Source organism: Mobula hypostoma, chromosome 11, assembly GCF_963921235.1.
Source record: "Mobula hypostoma chromosome 11, sMobHyp1.1, whole genome shotgun sequence".
NCBI classification, from domain to species: domain Eukaryota; kingdom Metazoa; phylum Chordata; class Chondrichthyes; order Myliobatiformes; family Myliobatidae; genus Mobula; species Mobula hypostoma.
Window position 1 is genome coordinate 102,691,823 of NC_086107.1, and position 25,040 is coordinate 102,716,862.

The following is a 25,040-nucleotide window of genomic DNA, read 5'->3' on the forward strand; positions in this document are numbered from 1 at the left end:
ATTCACCTGGTTAATTCAACATATTACAGGCTCTCTCTCTCTCTCTCGCTCCCTAATAAGGGAAAAAGAAGTGTCATAGAACATAGAACATAGAATATTACAGCACAGTACAGGCCCTTCTGCCCACAATGTTGTGCCGATCCTCAGACCCTGCCTCCCATATAACCCCCCCACCTTAAATTCCTCCATATATAAACTTCTCTAGTGTATGTGCCTCCACCACTGACTCAGGCAGTGCATTCCACGCATCAACCACTCTCTGAGTAAAAAACCTTCCTCTAATATCCCCCTTGAACTTCCCACCCCATACCTTAAAGCCATGTCCTCTTGTATTGAGCAGTGGTGCCCTGGGGAAGAGGCGCTGGCTATCCACTCTATCTATTCCTCTTATTATCTTGTACACCTCTATCATGTCTCCTCTCATCCTCCTTCTCTCCAAAGAGTAAAGTCCTAGCTCCCTTAATCTCTGATCATAATGCATACTCTCTAAACCAGGCAGCATCCTGGTAAATCTCCTCTGTACCCTTTCCAATGCTTCCACATCCTTCCTATAGTGAGGCGACCAGAACTGGACACAGTACTCCAAGTGTGGCCTAACCAGAGTTTTATAGAGCTGCATCATTACATCGCGACTCTTAAACTCTATTCCTCGACTTATGAAAGCTAACACCCCATAAGCTTTCTTAACTACCCTATCATTTAGGACCCTCACCATTTGGGACATACCCTCTTCTCATATACCCCTCAGGAAGGAGGTACTGGATCTTAAAGACGCACACTCAGTGTTTTAGGATATCTTGCAACTGTACTGCTGCCACAAAACAAATTTCACAACATATGTGAGTAATATAAACCTGATTACGCGTGCAATCGTAGTGATTCTGTAATCCTCATTCATCTTGCAGGGATCACGCATGATGAGATTGTCCAGGAGTCTACAAAGTATTGGCAGAGTGTGGAAGCTGGTGCAAACAAAATGCAGGTATATTGCAGCCAGTGGAAAGGACGAGGGGCAGACTACATGTTTATAATCACAACTGCTACTTTTATAGAGTGCCTTTAACACTGCTAAGTGTCATCAAGACGCTTCGTATAGGTATTAAATAAAGTTTGACACTGGGCATCTAGTAAGAAATCAGGATAGGTTGGATTTAATGAATCTCCTGTAGGTGGAGGGGTTGGGGAAGGAAAAGAAAGAGGGAATTCCAGAGGTTGGAACCCGGGCAGTTGGTGACACCCCTCATGATAATGGAGAGCACAAGAGTGCACTATTGGAATATTGTGGATCTGACTATTCTCAAAACATGCCAGTGAAATATTACATTCAGCGATAACTTGCGTATGCATGACACGGCAAACAACCCAGTTGCTTCTCGGGAGTTTTCTCAATCAGAGTTTGATGATGAGTCACAAAAAATTTATTGGGGTCAATAACCAGAAGCTGTCCTTTTCACCTGAAAGGAGGAAAGAGTGCTGCATAGTGGTTAGCACATCGCTTTACAGTACAGGTGACCCAGGTTCAATTCCCGCACCTGCCTGTAAGGAGTTTGTACATTTTCCCATGAGTGTGTGGGTTTCCTCTGGGTGCTCTGGTTTCCTCCTACAGTCCAAAGACATACTGGTTGGTAGGTTAATTGGTCATTGTAAATTGTCCCGTGATTAGGCTAGGATTAAATTGAGAGATTGCTGGGCAGCATGGCTCAACGGGGCAGAAGGGCCTACTCCACACTATAGATCTCAACAATAATGTGGCTCTGGAATTCCCTCCAACTTTCCATCTGCAAATGATTTGGCGCCATTTCCAAAAGTGAGGTATTTAAATTCAAGGCTGACTGTAACCAGAAATAGGACTGAAGATGAGGGATATACAAGTCCTTAGAGGGGTTTGTACATGAGGAGGGCATTGCTTAGCAGGAAGCCAGTGGTGGTCAACGAGCACTGAGCTAATGAATGGATGAGACACTGCAGGTTACATGATCACAGACCTTTGGATGATCTCGGGTTTCTGGAGGATGAGGAAGTCCAGCCTAGAGAGTATTTAAATCTATGTGACAGATTGAACAAAGCTGTAGATGAGGTATTCAGCATCAGATGAAAAGAAGTAGGGATGGAGTCCAGCATGAAAAAAGCAAAGGGGAAGAGAGCTGCTTGCCTGTCACCCTCCCACACTCAGCCGCCCCCATCTCCCAGCTCCCAAAGAAACAGGTCAATTTTTGTGCCTCTTTCACTACCACCCACTGACTCATCTGCACTGAGACAAACTGAGATTTGCTTGCCCTCTATGGTTTTGAGATTGGTATCTGCTGACCCTACTAGGCTTTAATTTGATTGCTGACCGCTTGGTTCTGTGTTCTGCTTGGTTGAGGTGACATCCAAAGCTGGAAAGACAAACTCGCTGGGCATGAAGATGAAATTTGTCTGCGGCCAGTGCTGGAGGAATGGGCAGGTGGTTGAACCAGACAAGAGCCTCAAGTACTGCAGTGCCAAAATACGTCATGGGTAAGGATAGCAGTGGGCAGGCCAAGAATGTGATGCATAAAATCAGAGAAGCTGGGGCTAGACACTGTGCCAAGTGTTGATACAGTCAGGGGTGGGAGTTTCTGATTGGAACTAAAGCATCCAAGTATCTTGTTTGCAGTGTGTTATTCACGGTCTCTTTTCTTACCTGGCTTTACATTTCCTGCATGCTCTGTGTCCCTCTTGCTTCCACTAATACTATACTACTTTTTCTTTAGGGCCTCATTTCTTTCTTTCACTCCCTTTTTATTTCAAACCTGGCCTCCCTGCCTTCGATTTCTTCTCTCTTTTTCTCACTCTCTACCTTTTCTTTCTTTTCACCTTTCTGTTCTAGTTCTCTCTCTCTCTCTCTCTCTCTCTCCCTCTTTGCAGCCTTTCATATTCACCCCTTTGTCAAAGATGCTAATGTAGCAGTATCCTGACACCAGCCACCCTCTAGTTCGTTGGACATTAAGGTTGCATTTTATTCAATTGATTAAAAATTAGCTTTACTTGCCGCAATCATTTACATCAACGACCAATGGATGTTATTAAAGCAAAGGTTCAGAGGTTCATTTATTTTCAAAATACAGTTGCAATAAAAAAAGTTTGTGAACCCCTTGCAGTTACTTGGTATTCTGCATTAATTACTCTGATCTCCATCGTCTAAGTCGCAGTAATAGACAAATACAATCTCCCTCAGCTAATAATGCACAAACAACTGTACTACTTCTCGTTAATACTGAGTACACCATTTAGACAATCAGTCTAGGTTCAAAAAAAGTATGTGAACTTCTGGGTTAATTTTGAAGTCATGTGTTCCAATCAATGAATGCTGAAGGAGATGAAAAGGAACCCAAGGGTAACAGTAAAAGACCTGCAGAAATCACTGGAACTTGCAAAAGTTTCTGTTCATGTGTCCACTATAAGAAAAACACTGAAGAAGAATGGTGTTCATAGAAGGACACCACAGAGGAAACATTCAATATTTCAAACGGAGTGAAGCAAGGGTGTGTGCTGGTCCCTGTGATCGTGTAGTTCAGCACATATGTGAAGAACAGGTGGAACAGCAAAGACCTTGAATGTGGTGTCTACCTGTAGTACAGATTTGACGGATCACCCTTTGACCTGCATCGTCTGAATACCAGAACAAAAAAAAACATTGCAGCATGTCTCAAATTTGCTAAAGACCACCAGGATGTTCCACAGCGCTTCTGGGACGATGTTCTGTAGACAGATGAGACAAAAGTTGAACTTTTTAGCAGAAATGCACACCGCAATGTTTGGAGGAAAAAGGGCACTGCATACCAATGCCAAAACCTCATCCCAACTGTGAAGCCTTGTGGAAGGAGCATCATGTTTTGGGGCTGTTTTGCTGCCTCAGGACCTGGACACTTGCAATCGTTGAGGGAACAATGAATTCAAAATTGTATCAAGGCACTTTACAGGAGAATGTCAGGGTAATGGTCTGTCGCCTGAAGCCTGATAGAAGTTGGATGATGCACAAGACAATGACCCAAAACACAGGAGTAAATCAACAGCAGAATGGTTTAAAAAGAAGGAAATCCGTGTTTTGGAATGGCTAAGTCAGAGTCCAGACCTTAACCCAATTGAGATGCTGTGGCATGACCTGAAGAGGGCTGTTCATGCAGAGCATCCCAGAAATGTTGATGAACTGAAACAGTTTTATATGGAGGAGTGGTCTAAAATTCCTCTATGCCGTTGTGCAAGTCTGGTCAGCAGCTCCAGGAAACATTTGGTGGAGGTTATACTGCTAAAGGAGTTATTAAATACAAGGGTTGGCATACTTTTTCCAGCCTGGACTGTGAATGATTAAGCAATGTGTTCAATTGTTTGTGTGTTATTAGCTTAGGCAGATTGTGTTTGTCTATTATTGTGACTTAGATGAAGATCAGAGCACATTTTATGAGTAATTAATGCCCATTCAAATTCATCAATCTCATCCGCCTTTTTCATGATGACATGACTGGCCAAGTCCTCTCAAACGGTGACACCGCAGAAACATTCAATATTTCAAACAGAGTGAAGCAAGGGTGTGTGCTGGTCCCTGTGATTGTGTGGTTCAGTACATATGTGAAGAACAGGTGGAACAGCAAAGACCTTGAATGTGGTGTCTACCTGTAGTACAGATTTGACAGATCACCCTTTGACCTGCATCGTCTGAATACCAGAACAAAAATAGTCAAGGAACTCATTGTTAAAGCCCTCTATGCCGATGACTGCTCTGAAGGCTCACACTGAGTCTGACCTAACTTTCAACAAATTTGCCAAAGCTTTGTGTCTCTTTAGGCTCACCGTCAGCCTAAGCAAGATGAAAATCCTATTTCAACTTGCTCTTGGATCAGCTGCTACCAACCCCTCTGTCAATGCTGAGGGAACAAGGCTGAGAACGGTGGAAGAATTCAAGTATCTCAGCAGTGCCATTTATAGTGATGGCTCACAAGACAGGTGAATCAGTGCCAGGATTTGCAAGGCCAGCCAGAGCCTTGGTCGACTGCGATCGTGTGTTTCAACTAGTACAACATCTGCCTGTCCACAAAACTAAACGTTTACGAAGCTGTTGTCCTCAGCAGTCTCCTGTATGGATGTGAAACCTGGACTGTATACAGAAGGCACCTCAAAATGCTAGAGGCATTCCATATGCATAGTCTGAGGTCGATTCGTCAGCCAGACAGAGTCACAAAACTGGAGGTCCTTGACAGGGCAGGGACCTGGGTGTTGAGGTCATGATTGTAAAAGCACAGTTTCAGAGGACTGTGCATGTCCTATGCATGAAGGATTCCCGAATTCCCAAGCGGCTGCTGTATGCTGAGTTTTCACTGGGCAAAGGAAATCGAGCCAGGCCCTGTATAAGGTTCAAAGACTGTGTGAAATCTAACATTGCATACGCTGGGCTTGTACCAAAACTGCTGGAAGAGAATGTGTAAGACCAGAGTGGCTGGCGAGCCTTGGTTAGAACCACTAACAACTGCCTGGAGGAGACCGCCGAGCAGTGCTAGTCGCTGCCTGACAAAGAAGGAAAGCAATAGCAGCAGCTCCACTCCAAAGTCCAGCTCAGTTTTCACGTCCTTATTGTGGACGTCTAATTCGCTCATAACTTGGACCCAGCAGCCACCTATGAACACACAACAGGACTACACAAATCTAACTGTCATCGTCGGATGCGGTGGACGACCAATCACTATCAGGCAGTGTGATATGGAGAAACTACAGATGCTGGAACCTGGAGCTAAGAAATGAAACTGCTGGAGCAACTCAGCAGATCACAGAGCATCTGATGAACTTGGGCTTGAAGGATCTTGAACTGTAACATCGGTGGTCCTTTTCCCTCCTCGGATGCTGCCTGACCCTGAGTTCCTCTAGCACTTTGTTTTTGACAGCGTAATCTGAAGCTCATTATCTCTGCCCATTACATTAAATAAATTATACTTGGATGTTGCCTCTACATTACTGGGAAGTTTTTACCTTTATTATCATATCAGATAAACCTATTGAATATTGAAACGCTTAGATAGAGTGGACGTGGAAAGTATGTTTCCTGTGGAGGGGGAGACTAGGACCAGAAAGCACAACGTCAGAGTAGAAGAATGCTCCTTTAGAACGGAGATGAGGGAGAACACACACAAAATGCTGGAGGAACTCAGCAGGTCAGGTATCATCTATCGAAATGAAGAAACTGCTGACATTTAAAGCTGAGATCCTTCTTCAGGACTGGAAGGAAATGGAGAAGGTGCCGTAATAAAAAGCCTGGGGGTGGGGTGGTGGGGGGGGGAGAGGATTAGCTAGAAGGTGTTGGGTGAATCCAATCGCAAACGAAAGAAAATCTGCAGATGCTGGAAATCAAAGCGACACACACAAAATATTGGAGGAACTCAGCAGGCCAGGCAGCATCAATGGATGAAATGTACAGTCGACATTTTGAGACCCTTTGGCAGGACTGGAGAAAAAAATGAAAAAAAGGTGTTAGGTGAAGCCAGCTGGCTGGGAAAGGTAAAGGGCTGGAGGAGCAACACATTCCACACCATCTAGGCAGCCTCCATCCTGATGGCATGAACATTGATTTCTCCTTCCCGTATTTTTTTTCCTCCCGCCCCCCCCCCCCAGTCTTCTATTACCCACTCTGGCCACTTACCTCTTCTCATCTGCCTATCACATCTCCATGGTGCCCCTCCTCCTTCCCTTTCTCCATGTATCACTCGCCTCTCCTATCAGATTCCTTCCTCTCCAGCCCTTTATCTTTCCTACCCCCTAGGCTTCACCTATCATCCTCTAGCTAGCCTCCTTTCCCTCCACCCACCTTTCTATTCTGGCATCTTCCCCCATTCTGAAGAAAGGTCTTGGCCCGAAATGTTGACTTCTTTTCTAAGGATGCTATTTGACCTGCTGAGTTCCTTCAGCATTTTGTGTGTGTTGCTCTGGATTTCCAGCATCTGCAGAATCTATTCTTAAGAAATGAGAAGGAATTTCTTTAGCAAGAGGGTGGTGAACGTGTGAAATTCATTGCCACATGCGGCTCTGGAGGCCAAATCATTGGGTATATTTAAAGTGAAGGTTGATAGGTTCTTGATTAGTAAGGGCATCAAAGGTTGGGGAGAGAAGGCAGGAGAATGGGATTGAGAGGGATAGTAAATCAGCCATGATGGAATGGTGGAGCAGATTCAATGGGCCGAATAGCCTAATTCTGCTTGTATGTCTTATGGTTTTCTAGTCTTACAACTTTTCATAGTTTAAAATGTTCTATTAGTTTTTACGAAGAGAGAGGCAATCAGCGTAATGTTAAGTTTATGACAATAGCATTTTGTTCAACGAAGGTATTAAAGGATATGGAGCTATTGAAAGTGAGCCATAGATGAACCATGATTGCATTGCAGGCTGGAGTAGACTCCAGTGTTCTTGCCTCTCAGCTCTAATGGGAATTCTCCAGCTTCTCCAATCCATCCTTCTGAATGTAATCCCTATTACTGGAACCATTCCACCAGACCTCTTCCATACCCCCCTCAGAATCGTCGCCTCTTCCTGAAGAGTGACGCTACTCTTCTTTTTGTGCAGGTGGACTAAAGAGCGCCGGGTGATGCTGGTTATGTCGAACGAGCGCAAGAAGTGGGTTGCCATCCGTCCTCTGCCACCTTGCAAGAACATCCCACAGCAGTATGATGTGAGTAAAGAGAAGGTGTTCTTTTCTATCGCTGCTCTAATCGCCACCACACCCCTCCCCCCACCTCTTACAAACGCCCAACCTGAATACACAAGTTTGGGAGACTGGTGGGATAGATCTTCCGGATGCTGTGAGGCTACAGGCAACTGTCCTTGACAATAACTGGAATTCTGCCTGATGGATCTCAAGAAGAATGCATTGTAGTTAACATGTTGTCGTCCATTTTGTGAATCCTATTCAGAGACTTGCCAGCAGCAGTGTCCTCAACTCGTCTGCAGTGAAATTTTTTAAAAACAATATCGTTATTAGCCCAAGATGCTATATTTGATTTAAATGAGATTTAAATTGCTTCTCCTGAACATATTTATTCCTTTGGTAAAAACTACCTCTGCGGGCAATTTCTGCTGTGTGGGAACTTGGTTCATTGCCACATTTTCAGATTAAGAACGGTTCTCAGGTCCGGGATCCTGATGTAACCTGGGGCTGATCATTACTTTACAGCCAATAATGTATTTGTGAAATGTAGTCTGTGGCCTGGGGCAAGTGACAGCCCAATCCCAGAAACAGTGATGATGCAATGTTGGTTTTAGTGATGTTGTTCTGGGATGACTATGAACTTGAGCAGAAGAGAGACCTTGCTGTACTCTCAAAGTAATGCATGAGATCGTTGGGGTGGCAGGGTAGTGTAGTAGTTAGCATGATGCTATTACAGTGCCAGCGACCCAGGGTCAATTCCCACCACTGTCTGTAAGGAGTTTGTACATTCTCCCCGTGACCCCATGGGTTTCCACCAGTGCCTCGGTTTCCTCCCATGTAATAAAGACACATGGGTATAGTTGAGCAGCATGGACCCATTGGGCCTGAAGGGCCTGTTAATGTTTTGTATTTTTAAAGTTATCTATCTGAGAGGACACATATTTAAAGGGCTTTCGAAGTTTAATTTGGGAGATCCCAGCCTTCTTTTATGCCATGGATCCCTACCATTAACCAAGGGTTGGGAACCCCTGGTTTAAATTTTCTCTCTGTTTAAAGCCTCATCCAAAAGATCGTGATTCTGACAGTGCAGCACTCCCTCAGTATAGTGTCAGTACTATGTAGACTTTTTTATTGAAATGACCGGAATGTAACTTAAATGCAGAACCTCCATGGCAAAGTCTGACAATTGAACCAAACCTCTTGCTCAGATTCGTCCTGGAGTGTGAGTAATCATACTGTTCCCACAGCAGTGTACTTGATCCTTAATGTAGCGGTCCTCAACCACCGGGCCGCAAAGCGTGTGCTACCGGGCCGCGAGAAAACGATATGAGTCAGCTGCACCTTTCCTCATTCCCTGTCACGCACTGTTGAACTTGAACATAGGGTTGCCAACTGTCCAGTATTAGCCGGGACATCCCATATATTGGGCTAAATTGGTTTGTCCCCTGCTAAGGTAGAGCGTTCCTATGAAACCTTTCGTGCCGAAATGGAGTAAAGCGAAGAAGCAATTACCATTAATTTATATGGGAAAAATTTTTGAGCATTCCCAGACCCAAAAAATAACCTACCAAATCATACCAAATAACACATAAAACCTAAAATAACAGTAATATAGTAAAAGCAGGAATGATATGATAAACACACAGCCTATATAAAGTAGAAATAATGTATGTACAGTGTAGTTGGGAAGATTAAGTCAAAACTGGTGTGGAAAAAAAAACACGTACGCGCATGCACAAGTCACGCATGCGCACGCAGGTGCCCGCGCAAGGCTTCATGGTCATGGTAGTCTTTCTCGGGGTAAACACTGTCCCGTATTTGACTGCTACTTTTGTCCCTTATTTGGGAGTAAGAAAGTTGGCAACCCTAACTGTAAAAGACATGTTGAGATGAGTTTAACCCTACTTGAACACCCCTCCCCCCAGGTCAGCCCGTCCGCAAGAATATTGTCAATATTAAACCGGTCCACGGTGCAAAAAAGGTTGGGGTCCCCTGCCTTAATACACTGTCTTTCAGACTGGTGCAAAAGGAGATTAGTGTTCAGCTAGATAGTCTGAATGTAGTTCGTGTAGCCTTCCAGACTGATTAAATACTCAGTTGTTGTCAGTCTCCGTTGCTGGTCTGTATTTGTGCATAAGGATTTATCTGCAATTAAACAAACCACACAGGTGTTGCCAAACCAAATGCTAGCATTCTTGAGTTACAGAGGAAAATGTTGTTGGGTAGCCGGCTGCAGGATGCCACACAAATAGGTATCAGTGACAGGCAGAAGCAGGGACAAAATGAATTTAGGCAGCTAGGCAGCTATTCTAAGGGCAGGACTTCAAATCTCTGGGCTGCTTCTTGGCTACATACTGGTGAGTACCGGACTAGATAGATAGATATGTCAGATGAAAGGTGGCTGAAGGAATAATGCTGGTAAATAGGTTTTAGGTTCTTGGATCATCAGGGTAACCAGAGTGAGACCAACGTCCTTGCTGGGAGATTTGCTCGTGCTGTTGCAGGAGAGTTTAAACTGAGTTGGCAGTGAATAGAGGCTCTGAATAGTTGTTCAGACGGAGTGATAGGGATGGGCAATAAATGCTGGCTTAGCTGGCAACACCCACATTCCATAAATAAACGTTAAAAAATACAGTCGCCTAGAAATGAACTAGGAAGTCCAGTAAGCAGAGCAAACGAGAAAGTGCACGTCAAGTGATTTAAAACTAAATTACATTGATTTGAATATAAGGATCTTAATAAGTAAAGTTGATGAAGTCAAAATTATAATTAACACGGGGGTCTACAATATTATTACCATTGCTAAGACACGGTTAAAGGATGGGCAGGACTGACAACTTACTGTAGTCCATTGTACAGAATTTTCAGACAAGGTAGAAGGTAGTGATGGGGGAGAAGGTTTTGCACTGTTGGTTAAAGATTATATTATTACAGCCTTGAGGAAGGTTATCCTAGAAGGCTCCTTAACCAAGGCCATATGGGTAGAGATTAGAAACAAAGAATGCCATCTCTTTGCTGGGGGTGTATTACAGACCTTTCAAAGTCGATGAACCGATTATGTAGGCAAATAGCAAAGAGATGCAATAAAAATAGGGTTATCGTACTGGGGGATTTTAATTTCCCAATTATTAACTCGGATTTAAAGGCTCAGAGGGGTAGAATTTTTGATATGTATCCAAGAGTGCTTTTTGATACAGTGTAGCTAGACCAATGAGGAAGGAGCATTACTGGACCTTATCTTGGAAAATGTAACTGGTCATATTGAGGCAGTGTCAGTGGGGGATCGCTGACAATCGGAGATAACCAACATGGCTTTGTCAAGGACATATCAGTCTGACCAACTTGACTGAATTCTCTGAAGAACGAACAAAGTATATTGATGAGACAGGACAGTCAATGCTTTTACATGGACTTCAGTAAGAAGTTTCCACATGTGACACTAGTTCAAAAGATTAGGCCCATAGAATCCAAGGCAAGTTGGCAAACTGGATCTAAAGTTGCTTAGCAACAGGAGATGGAAGATGCTGGTGGGTGGTTTTCCACTGGATGCCTCTGACCCACATGGATTGGTGCTGGTGCCCTTGCTGTTTACAATATATGTGAATAACTTGGATGTGGGAGGCATGATCAGTAATGTTACAAGTGACAAAGATCGGTGGGGTTATTGGCAGTGGGCTGCAAAGTGTTGGCAATATGTCGGTGAAGTAGGCTGAAAAATGGCAGATGAAGTTTAATCCAGACAGATGTCAGATGATGCATTTTGGGAGTAGTATTGAAGCTAGGGTATACACCATGAATGGCAGGTATTGAGGAATAGAGGGACCCCAGACCCTGGACAACATGGTAAGGAAGGCATATAGGATACTGGCATTCATTAGTCACTGGATACAGAAGTAGTGAAGTTAAGCTCCGACTTTCTAAAGCCTTGATCAGACCTTAGCCAGAGTATTGCATGTAGGTCTGATTGCCAGAGTATAGGACGGATGTGAAGGCACTAGAGAAAGTACAGAGGAAATTGACTAGGATGCTGCCTGGAATGGAGCTGTTTAAGTTATGAGAAGATACTGGAGAAGCTAGGTCTTACTTCCCTGGAGTAGGGGAGGTTAATACGAGACATGACTGACATCTATAAAGCCTTGAGGAAGAAGATAGGATAGACTTCAGAAAACATTTCCTCATATCATGGGTAGATAAAACTAGAGGTCATAGATTTAGTGTAAGGGGGAAGAGATTTAGAGGGAATATGAAGGGGTCTTTCCTTCACCGAGCAAATGGTGAGTACCTAGAACACACTGCCTGAAAGTTGAAGCTGGGTCAATAGCATTCGAGTTTTTAAGTGAGCCCTTGAATTGCTTAGGCATAGAGGGTTATGGACATAGGACTGGTTGGTGGGTTAATCCAGAAGGGTGCCCACTGGTCAGCATGGGCTAGTTGGGGCAGATTTCCATGCTGTATGACTCTATGGTAATATTGTCCGCTGAACCCAAGCACAAGGATCACAGTATGAATTATATAGCCCGATGCCATTGAAATGAATGGTCCCATTCATGTATGTTCATGACATCTGGTAACACAGCAGGTTTGCAGGGTAATTTTCACTAGATATTATAACAAAGAATCAAAAAGACATAGAGTGAATCTGTTCAAAAGCGTTTTTATTACCTGCAAGAAAAAGGCCACCTCCACTCCTCAATGGATAGCCAGTGGCTTCTGTTTTACAGCTTACAAAGGTCATTTTTTTATACAAGCTTTCAGGCTATTCTTTGGCTGTTACCTGTTCTGGGAGTCAGCTCCTCCACAGCAGCTGCACTGTTCAAAGCCACGCAATGCACTGACCTTCCCTTAGTTACACAATAAACAATGATCGAAACATTACATGCCTCCTGCCACGTACACTCTTAGCATATAGCAAAGCACTCTGGGATTATACAGATTCCTTTTTGTCACATTATATGATTAAATACATTTTTAAAAATCTCAAAGTTTCAAATATATTTCCACGGTTTCCACCAAAGGACAGCAGTTTCAGGTGTTTCTCCTCATAGAGTCATGCAGCACAGGATGAGGTCCTTTGGCCCATCAAGTCCATGCCGAGCACCCATTAACAATAATCCTACACCGCTCCCCTGTTTTCCATTCTGCTCACATTCTCATCAACTCCCCTCAGCATCTACGTACCACTCAGCTACGCCCTGGAGCAGGGCTTTCCAAACTTTTTTATGCCCATGGACCCCTGCCATTAACTGAGGGGTTCATGGACCTCAGGTTGGGAACCCCTGTCCTAGACGTAATTTACAGTGGCTAAGTTACCAACTTTGGGATGTGGGAAGAAAGTGGAGCACCCAAAGTAAACCCATGTGGTCACTGGAAGAATGTGCAAACTCCACACAGACTGTGCTGGAGGTCAGGATTGAAGCTGGTTGCTGGAGATGCTGTGCTGACAACTGTGTATTGTGCTGCATTTGACTAGTGATTGTAGTTGTGCCAGAGGCTGGCAACAAGAGAGACTAGTACCCGAAGCCTGTCTTTCACCCGAGACAGGGTTTGCTTAGCATTTCCTATGGGGATCAGCCCTCAAGTATGTCCGTCTGTCTCCTTTCTAGTTGTGTACACATGTGGCAAATGGGAAGAAGTGCCAGTATATTGGAAACTGCTCATTTGCGCACAGTGTCGAAGAGCGTGACGCCTGGACCTACATGAAAGAGACTAAAAGTGAGTAGCTTTGATTTTTCAATGGCTTTTATTTTTCCCGATTTCTCCCCCTGTGGGGGTGTCCACACTTGTTGGGTCTGTTCTAAGAGAAGCAGTACCCTTTCAAACCACCCAGCCATCTGACTCCACCTTCTCCTTTGGCAGCGTTTTCTAGATATTAGTTCAAAGATTCAAAGTACATTTATTATCAAAGTATGTACATGGTATACAACTGTGAGATTCATCTTCCCACAGACAGCCACGAAACAAAGAAAACCATGAAGCCTATTTAAAGAAAAACATCAAACCCCCAATGTGCTTTTAAAAAAAGAACAAATCATGCAAACGGCAAAAAACGAGCGAGAAACAAAGAATACAAAACACCAAATGACAAAGTCATATCCAGGCATATTCAGATAATTATTCTCACCAAACTCCCTCGGAAACAGGAAAGTTTTATGTTTGTGAAACAAAAACTTACCTTTCAGATCTCCTTTAAATCTCCTACACTTCACCGTAAAATTATCTCTTTTGTTGTTGATAACCCCACCATACAAAAAAAATTGATGATCTAATTATGCCTCTCACGATCTTGAATACCCCTCACAGATCACACCTTACTCTCTTTCATTCTAGAGAAGCCTAATGCAGGCGATCCAATCTTCCCCAGTTGCTAAATCCTCCAAACCAAACAACACCTGGTGAATGTCCTCAGCATTTTCACCAATGCAATCACTGGTTTCTGGTTTACCCCATCCTTGTGATTTTCACAACCTTGTTGGTCCAAAATGCAAATTTAAATGCATATTAAAGTGCAGTGTCTGTGATGTTGTAGGGAACAAAGGGACCAATTTGTGCATCACAAGCAATGCCATAACAAACAGATAATCTGATTAAGTGGAGCTGGTTGAGGGATGGAAATTGTCCTGGGCCTCGGGAGAACTCCTCCATTCTTCCAATGGTGCAGTGAAATCTCTTAACATAAAACAAGAGCACAAGAATATAGAACCCCTCGGTACAATGTAGTCTGTGCTAGTCTCAATTCCTCTTCTGTTCCTGTTCTCTGTAACCCTCAAATCCTTGATCTTTCAGATATTTATCTATCTTCATCTTTAGTATCTCTAGTGATCTGGCCTCCACCACCCTCAGGGACGGGGAATTCCAGATATTCACCATCCTCTGAGAGAAGAAACTTCTACACACCTCCATTTGAAATGTCCACCCCCTTATTTTGTAACTGTGTCACCTTGAGTATCTCCTGTTAGTGAGAAATGTTTTCACTAACATCTCAACATTCATTCGATCAAGCCCCTTTAGAATCCTAGAAGTTTGAATAAAGTTGCTCCTCATTTCTAAGCTCTTGAGGAATACAGACTCAAGTTATCTTGCTCCTCTTGATAAGACCACCCTCTCAACCTAGTAATTAGCCTGATGAATCTCCTTTGGACTGCTTCCAATGTAGTTGTATCCTATTATAGATAAGTGGACTATTTGCATCTGCTTTTGAGAGGACAGATAGAAACCTTGGTTTTTATTTTTTTCCCATAACCTGGCACATGAGGTAGTGAGGTGCTGCAGCAGTATTGTGTTTGAAGGTCTCTAAAGTTGGATGTGAACTCACCAATTTTTTAAACTAGGAGATGAGATGTTACATTGTGCCTCAGCCAACACAAAAAATAAAAGCCATCAGCACATAAAATTGGAGCTGAGACTCAAGAGTATTGCTCTATGTATCTCGAGTTTTTACATTTGGCATGTCTTTTGTGCAGTGCATGACATGCAGCAGGTATATGAGATGTGGCTGAAGAGTCAGAAGCCAACGATGACCGGAGGGGCAACAGAACTCTCCGCCAAGCAAAGTGAGAAGCAGATCCACATGCCCACGGATTATGCCGATGTGGGGGTAAGTATAGGGTCTAAAATTCATCACCCACTTCATAAAAGTGTGCTCTCACTAATGGTTTATTCTAGGTTTCTCTCCTTGCTGTTCCTTATGTCTCTTGGCCATCTTTTCCTTCCCTCTCCTGTTTGTCTTCTGTCAGTCTGCTTTCCTTTTGTTTGTCTCTGCACTCATTCTATTTCTGGTGTTCCCACAACCGATGGTCTCACTTTAAGGACTCTTTATCTTGTTATTTCACACTCCTTCAGTTCATGTTTATTTCATTCTCGTAATTTATTGCTTTTTGTTTATATTTGCACAGTTTGTTGTTCAATGATCCTGTTTACAGTTACTATTCTATAGATTTGCTAAGTCTGCCCACAGGAAACAGAATCTCAAGGTTGTATGTGGTGACATGTGTAACGTTCCGTTATATTGGCTCGTATATGTCTAGGGGAAATCCCACCCAGCACCTGCCTCAACACTCCCCACAGGGTCGGTTGCCGCCCGAATCAAGCCCAAATATCAATCATCAGCCAGCACACCCAGTAAATTTTAACAAGTATACTTTATAGATATTACTAATTCTATGACATTGATATAAATTCGATACAGAAAGGGAAGTAATGGAAAAAAAAGGCGCCAACACTTATCAAAGTCCAAGTTCTTCGCGCGCTACCGTTGGAGCTCAATCGATTCCGGACGACCACCCGAATTCCGTCGACTCACAGCTTGGGACCACCCGGAGTGATCGACCGGAGCCTCTCCGCACGTCTGCCGTCCTCCCCGTCTCTCCTCCGACTCCCCGTCAAAAACCCCGTCCACCGTCCTCCCCGTCTCTCCTCCGACTCCCCGTCTCTCCTCCGTCCTCCCCGCCTCTCCTCCGACTCCCCGCCAAAAACCCCGTCCGCCGTCCTCCCTGTCTCTCCTCCGACTCCCCGTCTCTCCACCGTCCTCTCCGTCTCTCCTCCGACTCCCCGTCCCCAATACTCCCCGTCTCTCCTCTGACTCCCCGTCTCTCCACCATCCTCTCCGTCTCTCCTCCGTCCTCCCCGTCTCTCCTCCGACTCCCTGTCTCTCCACCGTCCTCTTCGTCTCTCCTCCGACTCCCCGTCTCTCCTTCGCTCCCCCCCAAAAATCCCATCCACCATCCTCCTCATCTCTCCTCCGACTCCCCGTCTCTCCTCCGACTCCCCCCAAAAAACCCCGGTCCACAGTCATATGATGTAGCATGGTATCCGAAAACAAAACAATACATGACCACCCATTGGTTAATAGCACCCTGCTGTCTATAATAACCCAAGCAACTGTCTAGTTAGAGACTTTCTCAGCATTCCCCAGTATAACATAACAAAAGAAGCCATTTTAAATTTAACAAAAAAGAAAGACATGTATATGCTCTGATAATAAATTTTACTTTGAACTTTAATTCCTCTCCTGAGCTCCAATCACAGAACCAAACAGAACAATTTGTTCCTATGTGGACTTCCAGTCAACCTGCTTAGCTTCCTGAAGGAGGCATACAACAGACACAAAATCAGGGATTTCCCTTGTCCAAAACTCACTGCAGGAAGTAGAGTAAATCTCCAGCCCGCCTTCTCCTGGACTCCAAACACTCACTACTGCGATTAGAACCATTCGCCTTTGCAACCCTATATGTGCTCTTTCCCTTTTCTCTATGCCCCAGTGTCTAACACAACTCTCCAGCCTTGCACTGACCTGTTGCCACACCTCACCACCCCCCCCGCCATTCTCCAACCCTCCAAACGAAATGGACCTATGGACCACATAGAATGGGGCAGTTGATTGCAATCTCCCCCAGTGAGGTAGTAAATTTACACTGAACCAGGAAGATCTCGCTGCAATCCTTGGTCCGTGACAATTCAGCTAATTTTCCATGGGATGGCTTCAGAGGTTAAAGAAGGGCTTGTTAGCCTGGCTTATATCCTGACGTCAATGCTAAAATTCTCACTGAAGGGTGGATATTGCTACAAAGCCCCTGCAATCATTACCCGTATAGATTCCTTTCTAAGTCATGTGCATGAGGTTGTGTCACAGGCGGCCACTTGAGTGTGTTGATTAGAAATTCAATGAGTGAAACAGCTTGTTAACAAAAGAAAACCTTGTGTTTGTGTTAATGAAAGAATTCAGATTTCTAAAGTGATATTTGTGCCCTTGTGATACGAAAGAGTAGGGACATTACGTTGCACTGGTTAGACCAGGGGTTCCTAACTTCATTCTTACCCTCAGTCATTAGGCTTTATAATGAGTCAATCTATAGCTGGAGAAGTGATGACCCCTTGCTGTTAGACTGTTTGAGGTAACTTATTTTCTATTCTTTCGTACTTCTCTTCTAATATTTGTATATCTGTGCATTTATAATGCTACTGTGACACTTTGGGATCAATAAAGTATCTATCTATCTCATCTTTTTTATGCTATGGACCAATATCATTGAGCAAGGGGTCTGTGGAGCCCTGGTTGAGAACTGTATTTAAGAATATTTTGTACAGTTTCGGTTGCCTCACTACAGGAAGAATGTTAGCAATAGAGATTCACCAGGATGTTGTTTGAAATGGTGGCTGGTCGTTACAGCAGAAGAAGATATTGGATAGCCTGGGCTTATTCTCATTGTAGGAGAGAGGGAGGTTTATGAGATACCAGTGGTCGGATTCTTTGTCCCAGGCCAGCTGAGGAGAACTGGAGAGCGCAAGTCAGAGGTGAGAGGGGACAAATTTAAAGTAGATGTGAGGGGTAAGTTTTCCATGCAGGGAGCGTGGTGAGCAAGCTGCCAGAGGAGCTGGTAGAGGCAGACACAGCAGTAATGTTTAAACTGCACTTAGGGACAGGTACGCAGGGGTTCCCAACCTGGGCTCCACGCACCCATTAAGCCCCTTGCTTAATGGTATTGGCCCATGGCATGAAAAAGGTTGTGAACCCCTGGTGTAGAGGGATAAGGGCTGATTGCTGGCAAATAGAGTTGGTGTGGACAGGCATTATGATTGAGATGCTCCAAAAGGATCTGTTCCTGAGATATATAATTTTTATAATTTAAAGTACTTTACAATGGTTGAATACTTGCAAGGTGTGATTTTTGGTAGAGAATAGTAAATTAAGCAGATGGTTTATCTCTACCCAGATCTCACAAATAGCAATATGATAACTTTAGTGATAATGACGGACGAAGTGGGAGTTCCTCTCCACTTCAAGTAGTACCCTGGGATGTTTAGCATACTTTTTAGAGAAAACCTGCAGATGCTGGAAATCCAAGCAACACACATGAAATGCTGGAGGAACTCAGCAGTCCAGGCAGCAACATTTTTTTCCTCCTGTCCTGATGAAGGGTCTCGGCCCAAAACATCGACTGTACTTTTTTTCCGTAGATGCTGTTTTTTCCATAGATAGCGCCCTGGCCTGCTGAGTTCCTCCAGCATTTTGTGTGTGATACTTCTGAGAGGCTGGGTGGACCTGGTTCAATGAATCGTCTGCAGGATGATTGCATTGATTCCTCTGTACTGCCACAAGATGTCAGTGTAGGTCGACGTGTTCAACCACATGCATTCATGAAGCACCGTGAGCATGGTTGAGAGCTTCAGCAACAGGTTTATTGAGGTGTTGGACAGAATGGGAGGTGCCTGTAACATGATGCCAGGTGAGGTAGTGGAAGTGGATACCAGAGAAACATTTACGAGACGTTTAGACAGGCCCATGAAAGTGGGGAATGGAGGGAGCCAGACCACGGGCAGGCATATGTAGCTTCTTACTCAACATGGATGTCGTAGGCTGAAAGATTTGTTACTGTGCAATGCTGTACTGTGCTCTATGTCCTAAAACTCGACTCAAGAGTCAAATGAAATTCTGAAAGTAACCTGGATTTATGTTTGGTAGTTAGTAAGTTAGTGATAATTTGAGGTTTAAAAAAATAATGGTACAGTTTCCTCCTGAGACTTTACAGTAAAACATATTAATGAAGGAGTTTTTAAAGATGTGATATTTAACAGCAATTATAATACACCAGTTACAGCCGGCTGGTGGTGTAGTGGCGTCAGCACCAGACTTCAAGGCAAACGGTCCAGAGTTCAAATCCGGCCAGCTCCTTTCCATCTGTGTTGGGTTGAGTGTTGAGCTGGCAATTTGGCCTCGTAAAAAAAGTTAAAATGCTGCCCAATGTGTCACAAGGCACGGAAAGGAACAACAGCAACAACACACCCATTACTAAACAACAGACAGATGCTGGCTCTTGCTCATGGTTTTTAAACTTTAATTTATGCAACTTGCTGTAATATCGGAGTTCACTTCTCTTATCCACCATCTGTACCTTTCTGATTCTGCAAGAAATTTGAACAAATTCTTGCATGCTTCACAATGTGCCTGCATCTAATTTAATTTTTGTAACAGTTTTAGGGAATTCTTTTCCTTCCTCAGACCCCAGTAACTTATTATTTATATCATAAATTGGGCATGTCGTGGATAAGTGAATTCTAATTACTAGTCTGTTTTTTGAAACTACTGCTAACTTTGCATTTTAGTTGCTTTCATAATACCCCTACAGAAAAAAACTAGTCCTACAAAGTTGCCTGCAAACTTCATTTCAAAGAAGATTTAAACAAATCTTTGATCTCTGAACTGTTGGCAGTGTAACAGTTCTATAATTATCCGTTGAGATGGCTTAACCTTTCCTTAATCCTGTTTCCTGCTCTAATTTCTCACTATAAATTCCCATTTATTTATGTATTGAGCCTTTGCAGTGCACATTGTGGTAGGGATTGGAAATACGTAACTGCAGCTCTTTAATCTTACGGGTGACGTCCTTCCCAGAGAGACGACTTCTAATCTTAGTCCAAAGGATCAGTGCTAACGTGTCACACAGCGCGGCTGGAGGTTCACTATATTGATGAGGGGGAAGAGACAGATGATCTCACATTAGTAACTAAGTGTTTATTAGCTGGGAATAAAGATAAAAGAATTTAAGGTGATGGTTTGTAGTTAGTGAAATGCCACTGGTTTCCTTGGCTGTGTGACACACTCCAGACCTGCTAAACCCATGAGATTGAGACGACTCTCCCCTTCCCAAACCCCGGTTTGTGTGGACGCTGTAAAATTTGCTACCCTGTTACAACTCAGTGCTAAGGAATAACAGCACACTGCATACGACTAACGGAATTATATCTATGAATCTTACTTAACTAAAGGGTTAGTAAAGATAAGAAAAAAAGCAAAGAGGGCCCATTCTAATTAAACAGTCAAATGTGCACAAGTTTGAGCTCATCTTGAACTTCTCAGTCAGTCACGCGCCGGACCCTCGGTCAACATGAAAGCACACACCACCTTCCGAACGTCGCTCGCAATCCATCTCGAACAAACGGGTCTCCCACTAGGTCGTAACCTATGACCGGTTCCTTCCAGAGTCTTGTCTCTTCCTCTCCCACCGAACAAAAAGAAACCCAAGACCAGCCTTAGAGCCCCTCACCAAGAAAACCTCCCCCTAATTGGATGGCCCACATTCCTTATCATCCCTTATCTTCAACAATAACCCAAACAGGCTGAAAGCAGAACAAACTGCTCTTACAGAACTGCTAAATGAAATACCTACAGCATAACAGTAAAGATGCGAACCGGGGCATTACATAAGAATAAACTGGGGTTAATTTGCCTCTGAAATGGTCCAGCAATCATGAAAAGTATTGGTGAAGAGGACCCCAGCTCAGTGGAGCTCAGTGTGATCCATCCTGAAAGAGGGATGATAAATTCAATGTGTCAGTTCTGGTAAAGTCTACACTGGTTAGCCTTGCAGAAAAGAAGCTTGTGGTCATTCCATTAAAGCGGGCAGAGCTGAAGTTTTGTTGTAAATGGCAGGGAGGTGGTTGTTAATGGATCAGTAGCTGCAGGACCATGATAATATAACGTTTTAATCGTTTTGAAATTAAAAGCCTCATGCTCTGATCTGTCATTGTCCGACAAAAATATGCCAGCATCAGAGCAAAATACTTCAGGCCAATTTCCACTGAGGTCAGGTGGGACTGCAACCAGAGCTCATGGGTTAAGGGTGAAAGGTGAAAAGTTTAAGGGGAACATGAGGGGAAACCTCTTCACTCAGAGGGTTGTGAGAGAGTAAGATGAGCTGCCAGCGTAAGTGGTGCACGTGAGCTTGGTTTCAGTGTTTAAAAGAAGTTTGGATATGTACGTGGATCGTAGGGGTATGGAGGGCTATGATTCTGGTGCAGGTCGATGGGAATAGGCAGTTTAAGTGGTTTCAGCATTGGGCTAAATGGGCTGAAGGGCCTGTTTCTGTGCTGTGCTTCTCAATGACTCTATGACTAGCTCTGTAACTCCTCCCATTTAGTTTTTCCCATTTCTCGTCGCCTCTAAATGTAATTCGCCTACAGCAAGTGCTAAACAACTCAACAACTTCCACAATTACCCGCAGACGTTTTTCTCGTCTGCCTTTCCCGCAGCTTCCTACGTTAGAGTTCACCATAACAATATTTCACATGTGGATTTATTCAACAAGATGACAGGTTTTGGGAGATTACACACTCAGTCTGAATTGCCCAATATTCAACCCACAGCAGATGCTGACTAGAACCTGCAATCTTGACTGATTTTCCTTCCTTCTTTTAACCAAGGCAGGAGGGCAAGGCTTGGTGCAGCACTCTCATTCACTCCCTAAACTTAATCAGTTCCACAGACTGTGGGATGATCTATCACCTGTGACTGCAGTGTGCTACATTTACCAAATGTGCCAACGGTAGTTTATATCAGTTTTATTGCTGTCATTTTCCTCCTCCTGCTCCTCCATAGAAGAGTCTTATCTTTAACCTTCGCCCTCAACCAATAGCCTCAATTGTAACATCATTTTAAGCAAGGTGGAATGCCCAACTTTCTTCCAAAAATTGACATTGAGCAACGGGCAGTTGCAAGAAAAGTTGCCAAGGGCATGGCAGAGAGGTGGCCTTTGGAAGGTGAGGAAGGGTGAAAGAAGGTAGAGGAATTGGAAAGAGAATTTTAAAGTGATGTGGTCTCTACTTCTGGAATTGAGAATGATTCAGAAGAACAAAGTGCAAGCTGCACTTCAGGCGGCAGGAAAGGTACGAGCCAGTTTTTGCGTGGGAAGGTACAAGTTGATGGTAACTGGTGCCACCACAGCGATCCTGGCTCAGGGGTGCGCACTTGATCCGTTTTATCCTCTTCTCCTTTAACCTGGTGTGTGGTTGCATTTGGACAGATCGGCTACCACTGCTGGCTGTGTGGGAAGAACAGCAACAGCGAGAAGCAATGGGAGAAGCACATCACGTCGGAGAAGCACAAGGATAAAGTGTTCAACTCCGAGGATGATCATAACTGCTGGCAGCACCGCTTCCCTATGGGAGAGTTCAAACTGTGTGAGAGGTGAGACGTGGAGAAAGAGTTCACAAATCAAGAGCTGCATAGTCAACATTAGCTGTTTAAAATAAGTCCTCAGTCATTATTTGCTTATTGGTGTAATGCTGTTCTTACTCATGCTCATATGGCCATCCCCTTGCAAAGGGAGGAAAAGCCATGAAATTCTCTCTTGGGATATGGGTGTCCTTGGTAAGGCTGGTATTTATTCACCATCCACCACTGCCCTTGAAATACTGAGGAGTATCCACAAAAGTTCTTGTGGTTAAAGCTGCGGTGGCAATTTTCACTAGCTCAGCTGTTTCAAAAACAGTTAAAGCTCAGCCACTTCTCTCTGGGTCTCAAGTGACGTATGATCCAGACTCGATAAGTTTGGCAAATCTCCTTCCCTAATAGGGTTAACTGCAACCACGTGATTTCAGACTCATTGTTACCAATAACAGCTTTTTAACGTAGTTATTCATTTTTGAGATTCAAGTATCACTGTCAGGCCCTGCATTTATTGTCCATTCCCAGTTGTCCTTGAGAAGGTGATGATGATCTGCTGCTCTGAACTGCTGTCGTCCTTCTGGTTAAGGTGACTTCACAGAGTTCCGGGATTTAGACCCAGTGAAGGTCTGGCAACATATTTCCAGATCAGACAGTGTATCACTTGAAGGGGAATCTGCCCGTAGTGGGGTTTCTTTGCACCTGCTGCCCTTGTCCTTCCTAATGGTAGTGATTGCAGGTTAGGAGTAGCTCGAACAAGTAATTGCAGGGCATTTTGTGCATGGTACTTGATGATGAAGGGAAGGGTGGTTGATAGGCACCAATCAAGTGGGTTCCTTTGTCCAGGATTGTATTGAACTCCTTGATTGTTGTTGGAACTCCATTCATCCAGAAAATGAAATTTATTCCATCACGCTTCTGACCTGTGCCACTAAGTTTACTGTTGTTCTCCTTCAGGGAGCTCATTGGCCAACATGTGTATTGGCCGAAATGCACCCATGTGCCTGTCCCGGCATTGAGTTCTTCTTGAACTTCGTAGCTTGCTTCAGTCACAAGTCATAGGAGTGAAGGCAGCTGCTCCTGTGTCTTGTGAGTGAAGTTACAGGCTCTCCACTGACTGGTGCTGCTGTATAATCGTCAGGGATCCCTGAGGGAGGGAGTGAGAGGGGTGGGAGGGATAGGGAGTTTAAAAATAGGTATAAATAGAAGGAGACCAGGGAATCAAGGGCGATGGGGATTAGGTGGGATAATGACGTTTGAGGTGGAACATCAGTCACGGTCTTGTTGAACAGGCTTGAAGGTTGAATGGCCTGTTACTGCTAGTTAATATTGAGAAGGATGAGCAGACAAGGCGTATTTTCTCTCAGACACCAAATCTGGATCAGACCCCTCTCTCACCCGAACTTGGCTCTTTTGATTGAAAACTGGTGCTCGGTTTGATTTGCTGCCCTCTCATTCACCTCAGGACTTGAGATATTTGCCTCAGCTCCAGGACTGATGGACCATCTCATTCTGGGTCTGCAGCTTAGCTTGGACCCAGATCTGATCTGGTGTTGATTCACACAATGTCCTGTCTCTAGTCCTTCTTGGTGTGGTAAGTCACCAGCACCCCAGATGAGGTACAGTCAAAGCCCATTGGGAGCAGGACCCAGACCTGAAGCTTATTGCTCCTATCTCCACTAACCAAGCCTCTCTGTAAGTGAAAATCCTCACACATACTGCCTATGTCTTCTCACTGAGCTAACCAAGTTCACACTGAGCTAGATGTTACTTTTTATAATGCAATGGTGTTAAGTAAGCACTGAATGGTATCCTCTATTTTCTTAGAAGATCAATACATTTCCCCAACACATGGAAGGAGCCATTTGATACTGATTCACAGAGCAAACCCGTTCCTCCAATAATTTCTCTTTAACTTATTTTCTTCACTTTCCCATCAACTGCCCCTGAATTTTGCCACTAACGTACACCAGGTGCAATTTACAGTTACTAACCAATATTCCTTTTTGGGGGCGGGGGGACAGAAGCACCCAGGTGAAACCCACTTAAATATGGGGACTTTAAACTCCAGCAGGAATTTAAACCCAACAAGGCCAGCAGCCAAGGTCGGGATTGAATTGGGTCACTGGAACCGTGAGCAGCTCTCTGAGTGGAGTTTACAACCTCTCACTTTGAATCCTTGCTGTACATGCCTCAAATAAATAGACTTTTAAAAATCATTTATTAGTGTGGACAATTCAGCTCCGCAAAATATCCTTCAGGATGATGAGTAGCCACTCTAGGTATTAACCTGGTAAACGTCTGGACTGTTTCCAACACATTCTTTCTTAACTATGGAGACCACTATTGTACACAATACAGTGTATGCGGTCTTACTAATATCCAATATAATTGAAGCATAACCTCCCTACATTTATATTTAATCCACCTCATTATATATAAATTCAATAATGT

General features: G+C 43.9%; 1 protein-coding gene across 1 annotated transcript in view; it reads left to right on the forward strand.

The window, feature by feature from the left end:
- zc3h7bb (zinc finger CCCH-type containing 7Bb) overlaps positions 1-25,040 on the forward strand; it is a 102,964-nt gene that overhangs the window by 68,719 nt on the left and 9,205 nt on the right. The window contains exons 17-22 of the mRNA XM_063062708.1: positions 906-982; positions 2,366-2,499; positions 7,567-7,672; positions 13,252-13,360; positions 15,109-15,242; positions 22,444-22,607. Coding sequence (XP_062918778.1) covers positions 906-982; positions 2,366-2,499; positions 7,567-7,672; positions 13,252-13,360; positions 15,109-15,242; positions 22,444-22,607 — 724 coding nt within the window. The remainder of the gene's footprint in view (positions 1-905; positions 983-2,365; positions 2,500-7,566; positions 7,673-13,251; positions 13,361-15,108; positions 15,243-22,443; positions 22,608-25,040) is intronic.